This window comes from Patiria miniata, unplaced genomic scaffold (assembly GCF_015706575.1).
Source record: "Patiria miniata isolate m_02_andy unplaced genomic scaffold, ASM1570657v1 HiC_scaffold_20, whole genome shotgun sequence".
Lineage (NCBI taxonomy): Eukaryota > Metazoa > Echinodermata > Asteroidea > Valvatida > Asterinidae > Patiria > Patiria miniata.
The window spans coordinates 11,362,339-11,369,577 of NW_024037059.1; the positions used below are offsets into that span (position 1 = coordinate 11,362,339).

General features: G+C 41.5%; 1 protein-coding gene across 1 annotated transcript; it reads left to right on the forward strand.

Annotated features, from left to right (window-relative positions):
- The first annotated feature begins 1,459 nt into the window (after nucleotides 1–1,459).
- LOC119727793 lies at nucleotides 1,460–5,393 on the forward strand. The gene is made up of 3 exons (XM_038199858.1): nucleotides 1,460–1,791; nucleotides 2,214–3,905; nucleotides 5,012–5,393. Exons 1-3 carry the CDS (start codon nucleotides 1,460–1,462, stop codon nucleotides 5,391–5,393), a joined length of 2,406 nt encoding a protein of 801 aa, XP_038055786.1.
- The last annotated feature ends 1,846 nt before the right edge of the window (nucleotides 5,394–7,239 follow it).

Below are 7,239 nucleotides of genomic sequence, written 5' to 3' on the forward strand. Positions count from 1 at the left end.
ATGATTGATATATAAAGCATGGTCAGTTATGAATTTCCATTTATTTTTAATTTAAGTTGATAAAATAAGTTATTACTCACAAAACTGTTCAGTTTTAGATTATAAATAATGACAAGTTCAGGCATGACAGTTGTGCAATACTGTAGAAAATAATATGTCTGTCCTGTTACGTGACTAGCAGCAAGTACATAAAAAATGCTTCGGTTTCATAAACTCCTTCATCAAACTATGTTCCCTGTAGTATCATTTTAAACCCAGTATGTTACAGTACCAGAAAAGTGCAAACTTAAATCAAATTAACAATTTTCATTTTGAGGTGTACATGTCCCACAAGAAGGGGCACTGGAGCAAATAAAGAGCCATATGTAAATGATCGAGAAACGTGCAGGTTAAACCTGTTACGCATTGAGGGCAGCTGTAAAAAATAGTAAAAAACAAATGCAAAAGACACAAAAAACAGTTAAAAAATAAACCAACAATTTATAACTGTACAGCATTAAAAAAATCATGATCGTGATGATTTTATGGAAACACCTGTACCACTCGTGCTTCAGACTAAGTTTTTTGGTGTGGTGCAAAGACAAACGGGGTCATTATGTACCAACTTAAATGGGTATTGCTCCCCTTTTCATTGCAAATCTTGTATTACTTTTATACTCTTGGTCCAAGATAAACTCACACAAAATGGTATTTTCGAGGAAATTATCCCTTTTCCAATTTTCGAACACTCATTTCCTGGTTTAGGAGTGACATGCTTTATGAAATATTTGGGTAGGGAAACATGGTTTAATTGATGAAAAACCTCTGCCATATTATTGTATTGGAATCACCTGAACTGCAGATATCTCTATATCGGTAACTTTTCAGACCCGTATGTATGTTACAAACTGAGGACAGTCCCCCATCACAGGTGAATTCTTATCATCTACATCGTAAGAATGAACACAACTGGGTCAAAAGTATAAGCGTGTACAAAACCACAGATCTATCATGTTTGCATGTCCCATCTAATCAGATGTTGTTTCTCTTTATAGTATTGATGCAACTACAAACTCCAGTCTTGCCCGTCTTGTTAATGATGCGCTGCAACGTCACAAGGCATGCAATGTAAAAATTACAAAAATAGAGGTTGGTCCAACAGCTCATCTTTGCTTGTTTGCCCTGAGAGACATAAAACAGGGAGAGGAATTAAGGTACGATTATCAAGTGAAGGGACTTTGGTGGAGAACAGCCTCACAACAGAAGCAACCAAGTGTGTCTCAAGCCACCACCAAAGAACAAGCTAAGGTCAGTTGTTCCACTGAAATCAGTGGAGGTCAGCCAGCCATTTGGACTGCAGACAGTGAAGCTGCAAGTTGTAGTCAACCAGTCAGTGAAGTTGCATCAAGTCATGATCAACCAGTCAGTGAAGTTGCATCAAGTCGTGATGAACCAGTCAGTGAAGTTGCATCAAGTCGTGATGAACCAGTCAGTGAAGTTGCATCAAGTCGTGATCAACCAGTCAGTGAAGTTGCATCAAGTCGTGATCAACCAGTCAGTGAAGTTGCAGCAAGTTGTGAACCAGTCAGTGAAGTTGCAGCAAGTTGTGATGAACCAGTCACTGATAAAGTTGCAGCAAGTTGTGATGAACCAGTCAGTGAAGTTGCAGGAAGTTGTGATCAACTTGTCAGTAAAGTTGCAGCAAGTTGTGAACCAGTCAGTGAAGTTGCAGCAGGTTGTGATCAACCAGTCAGTAAAGTTGCAGCAGGTTGTGATCAACCAGTCAAAGAAGTTGCAGCAAGTTGTGAACCAGTCAGTGAAGTTGCAGCAAGTTGTGATGAACCAGTCAGTGAAGTTGCAGGAAGTTGTGATCAACTTGTCAGTAAAGTTGCAGCAAGTTGTGAACCAGTCAGTGAAGTTGCAGCAGGTTGTGATCAACCTGTCAGTGAAGTAGCAGCAGGTTGTGATCAACCAGTCAAAGAAGTTGCAGCAAGTTGTGAACCAGTCAGTGAAGTTGCAGCAAGTTGTGATGAACCAGTCAGTGAAGTTGCAGGAAGTTGTGATCAACTTGTCAGTGAAGTTGCAGCAAGTTGTGAACCAGTCAGTGAAGTTGCAGCAGGTTGTGATCAACCTGTCAGTGAAGTTGCAGCAGGTTGTGATCAACCAGTCAAAGAAGTTGCAGCAAGTTGTGAACCAGTCAGTGAAGTTGCAGCAAGTTGTGATGAACCAGTCAGTGAAGTTGCAGGAAGTTGTGATCAACCAGTCAGTGAAGTTGCAGCAGGTTGTGATCAACCAGTCAAAGAAGTTGCAGCAAGTTGTGAACCAGTCAGTGAAGTTGCAGCAAGTTGTGATGAACCAGTCAGTGAAGTTGCAGGAAGTTGTGATCAACTTGTCAGTGAAGTTGCAGCAAGTTGTGAACCAGTCAGTGAAGTTGCAGCAGGTTGTGATCAACCTGTCAGTGAAGTTGCAGCAGGTTGTGATCAACCAGTCAAAGAAGTTGCAGCAAGTTGTGATCAAAAGGTTGCAGCAAGATGTGATCAATCAGTCAGTGAAGTTGTTGGAAGTTGTGGTCACTTGGTTCTTGATACTGCAGTCAGTGAAGTTGCCGGCTGTGGTCAGTCAGCTTTTCATACGAGTGAAGTAGTTGTCACAAGTAGCCAACAAATCATTGATGTTGCAGCAAGTTGTGATGAACCAGTCAGTGCAGTTGCAGCAATATGTGATCATCCAGTCAGTGAAGTTGTTGGAAGTTGTGGCCACTCAGTTCATGAGACTGCAGTCAGTGAAGTTGCTAGTTGTGGTCAGTCAGCTTTTCATACGAGTGAAGTAGTTGTCACAAGTAGCCAACAAATCATTGATGTTGCAGCAAGTTGTGATGAACCAGTCAGTGAAGTTGCAGCAAGTTGTGAACCAGTCAGTGAAGTTGCAGCAGGTTGTGATCAACCAGTCAGTGAAGTTGCAGCAGGTTGTGATCAACCAGTCAAAGAAGTTGCAGCAAGTTGTGAACCAGTCAGTGAAGTTGCAGCAAGGTGTGATGAACCAGTCAGTGAAGTTGCAGGAAGTTGTGATCAACTTGTCAGTGAAGTTGCAGCAAGTTGTGAACCAGTCAGTGAAGTTGCAGCAGGTTGTGATCAACCTGTCAGTGAAGTTGCAGCAGGTTGTGATCAACCAGTCAAAGAAGTTGCAGCAAGTTGTGATCAAAAGGTTGCAGCAAGATGTGATCAATCAGTCAGTGAAGTTGTTGGAAGTTGTGGTCACTTGGTTCTTGATACTGCAGTCAGTGAAGTTGCCGGCTGTGGTCAGTCAGCTTTTCATACGAGTGAAGTAGTTGTCACAAGTAGCCAACAAATCATTGATGTTGCAGCAAGTTGTGATGAACCAGTCAGTGCAGTTGCAGCAATATGTGATCATCCAGTCAGTGAAGTTGTTGGAAGTTGTGGCCACTCAGTTCATGAGACTGCAGTCAGTGAAGTTGCTAGTTGTGGTCAGTCAGCTTTTCATAGCAGTGAAGTAGTTGTCGACAGTAGTCAAGCAGCAGGTCATATTTCAATAAATGAAGCTGTTACCAGTTGTGGTCAGTCAGGTATTGATAGGGAAGCAGCTGCCAGTGTTGAAGCTACATTAAGTGACGTTGAAAGCATGGTCACATCGACACAATTTGATGATAATGATCCTAATTATGAAAGTGAATCAGTAGATACTGCTTCTGATTCGGATGAAAGCTTTGTACTTGAGTCTGATTCTTTGTCGGAGGAGTTCTGTGTTATACCCTTGCCTCAAAGGAGAGTGTTGGCCAATAACAACAGTGCAGAGTCGACCAGTGAAACTGTTGATGATTCATCCTCAGTTGGTCCTCAAACTGCTGATAGCACTGATACTACTTCCATAAAGGTTATGCGTACCGACAATAACAAAGGCAAACGGAAGTGGGATAAAGGTGCATACTGCCCCTTTTGCCATACATATCAGATGAAACTACCGCGACATCTTAGGGAAGTGAAAGCACATAAACAGGAGCCACAAGTCATTCAGTGGATAGCCACCACAGATCTGAAGTTAAAGGAAAAAAGGCTAACCAGAATAAGAAATCTGGGCAATTACCATCACAATGCTGAAGTACTCCTTATGAATAAAGGTACAATCATACCAGTTTACAGGCCTAACTTTGAAGCAGACTACAGACACTACTTGCCCTGCAGTGATTGCAAAGGTTACTTTGCCAAAGGGGACCTCTGGAAACATGGCTGTAAGGTAAGGGAAGATCAGGAGAATGATGAGAATGAGGATCAACCGCCAAGAAAGAAGAAGAGGCGAGATTTTGTCAGATTAGGCAGATGTATGCTCCCTACGTCTGATAGGAGTGAAAAGGTGCAGAAAATGTATGCAGGCCTCAGGGAAGATGAAGAAGGGGTTTCCTGTTGCAAAAAGGGAGACCCACTCGTAAGAAAGTTGGCCGAAAAACTTACCTTCAAGTTGGGTCATGATGAAGAACAATTTTCCAATGTTAGGGGGAAACTTCGTGAAGTTGGTAGAATGGTTCTGACGTACAGAGAAAAAACACATGAAAAGAATGCATCACTGAAAGATCTTATCCACCCTCGGAAGTTTCATGATGTAATATCTGCAACAAGAAAAACGGCAGGATTTGATGAGAACAGTCATCTCTTCCGCACCCCAAGCCTGGCCCTAAAAATTGGGCACACACTGAAAAAAGCTGCTGGAATTCTCCTGGGAGAAGCCATCAGCAATGAGGATGAGGCCCTTGAAAAAAGAGCTGCAGCATTTATTAAGCTGTGTGACCTTAACTGGGAAGACATGGTTTCAACTCATGCACTAAGGACATTGACTGAAAACAAGAGAAACAATCCAAAATATCTGTGACACGTGATGTTGTCAAGCTTACATCATACCTGAAAGGACAGGTAGAACAGGAGAAGAAAAAGCTGTGCAACCCGGTAGATGTAGCACATGTAAAAGATGTCTACAGACAGTTGGCTGAAGTGACTTTGACTTCAGTTTTTGTGTTCAACAGGAAGAGATCTGGTGAGGTGTCCAAAATGAAGTTGTCCGACTTTGATAAGTGTAAGAAAGGTGAAGAAGGCATCATGATGGAAGGCTTGTCAGGGTGGGAGAAGGAGTTGTGCAAAATTGTCTGGCGCATGGAGATCGTCGGGAAGAGAGGAAGGACTGTACCAGTACTCCTGACAGAGGACTTGAAACAAAGTATGGACCTTCTCAAGTGCAAAAGAGAACAGGCTGGTGTAATGAATGGAAATAAATTCATGTTTCCAGTCCAGAGTTCCCTAGGCCATATCAAAGGTTCTAATGTTCTTCGTAAACATGTGGAGCTAGCAAGCCTGAGTACCTTAGGTCAACTCGTTTACGTAAGCACATCTGCACTGTTGCACAAGTAATGAACTTGAAGGATCATGAGCAGGACATACTGGCTAATTTCATGGGTCATGATATCAGGGTTCATAGGGAGTTTTATCGCCTCCCGGAGCAAACACTACAGGTCGCAAAGGTTTTGAAGGTGCTACTTCAGATGGAAAAGGGAAACCTGTCGAGCCTGGCTGGAAGCAGTCTTGATGAGATCCGTGTAGAGGAAGAAGAAGGTATTTGTTTTCTTCAGTCTATCAAGCCTTTTAGAACATGTTTGGGTAAATTAACTCTGAAATGGTCTCCTCTGTAATCTTTTTTTCCTCTGAAGTTAGAACATGTTTTTTTCCATTACCATGTATAGTAGTCTAATGTTTTATGCCTGCTGGAAATGAAGCTTTGTACATTATCTACAGGATGTCAATTGTCAGGTACTATTTGTTGAGAAATGCATGATCCTTATTTGCTTTTCAGAAGCTCCAATGGATGAACCACTACATGAGGATGTCGATCATGAGGATGAGGTGCATGTGGGGTCAAAGAAGAAGGGCAGCAGTGGCCAGAAGAAGAATTCACACCACCAGGGAGAAGTACCAACCGGAGGTAAGTTTAAAATGTATCACTTGGAGACACCAGCTTGGTAACAATCTTGCCAGTTTTACTACACAAAGTGATCTCCATCTTGACCCTTGTCTTGACCTATGGGTTAATAAAAATGTGTGGCACTGAAAAACACACAAAAAATGACATTCACATAAAGTCTTGATGCTTTTCACACAATGTGCATGTTATTTCCGTGTGTTTTTCAGTACTAGGAATTAACACATAGGTCAAAGACAAGGGTCATCACCTTGCATAGTAAAAACCATTGTTGGCTATGGTATGGCAGTAGTCAAAGCCTGGATAATGGTTTTTACTTGTGTAGTGGAGCTGCTAATTAATGGTCTTTTTTTGCCAAATCGTGCATTTTGTGGTGAAAGCATGACATTAGGCACGAGGGCTTAGTCTTGTCCAGAAATTACAGGATCTTGCCTATTCCAGGGGTGTTTGCCTGATTTTGAAAAAAAGAGGGCGGACGAAGTTCAACTCAGAAAACCTCGAACCATTTTTCAGTTAACTGCCTGCTGCAACGTTTCTGATTTTCAACCCTACAATAATAGTTGGCTTTATTCCTACAAAGGGGTAAATAAAAATGACCTTAGTCTGAAAATTGCCTTTTCAAAGTGTATACAACATGTACAGGTTTTTTTTTCAATGTACATGCAGTTTGTGCCTTAATGAAATTGAATGACCAATAAACTGCCCCTTTAGAAATAAATGCCACAGCCACAAAATGGTGGAAAAAGCAGTGCCATTAAAAGGTGAACAAGTTTTACTTTATTTCTAAGTTTATTGTTATTTAGAATAGGAAAAAATATTTTTAAAGACAGTTTTGAGTTGGCATTTTGTCCGTCCTTTTTTTTTTTTAATCATGTCCCACCCCAAATAATTGGCAAGATCCAATACGGGTCCAAATCTGAATGTTCTCTCGCCTATTCTGAGCCCGCACGCCACACATCATGCTTTTAGTTAACACAATATGCACAAGTTTTCACTCTGCAGCTCCACTATTAAGATAATTATTGCTAATTGGACAATCCATTGCATTCCATGTATTTGGCTTCCAGTGTTTTTCAGCTTGCTAAAAATTAAAGCAGTTCAAGCATCAGGTGAAAATGTTTCCATGCATCTCCTTATATGTAGGTGGGAAGGCCTCAAAGAAAGCTAGTAGTACGAGCAGTAAACACAACGCACACAACGAGGAGGGGAAAAGGAGAACCAGGTAGATAACCAAAACACCATGGAGCAATGACGAGAAGATGGCTGTAGTCAAGAATTTTG

Excerpts from the sequence above, each read along its gene's own strand:
- LOC119727793 (XM_038199858.1), top strand. The coding sequence starts at position 1,460 with ATGAACCAGTCAGTGAAGTTGCATCAAGTCGTGATCAACCAGTCAGTG. Across the intron at positions 1,792-2,213 it reads TTGCAGCAAGTTGTGAACCA|TGAAGTTGCAGGAAGTTGTG; the intron begins GTCAGTGAAGTT and ends TGAACCAGTCAG. Across the intron at positions 3,906-5,011 it reads AATAACAAAGGCAAACGGAA|GAAGAGATCTGGTGAGGTGT; the intron begins GTGGGATAAAGG and ends TGTGTTCAACAG.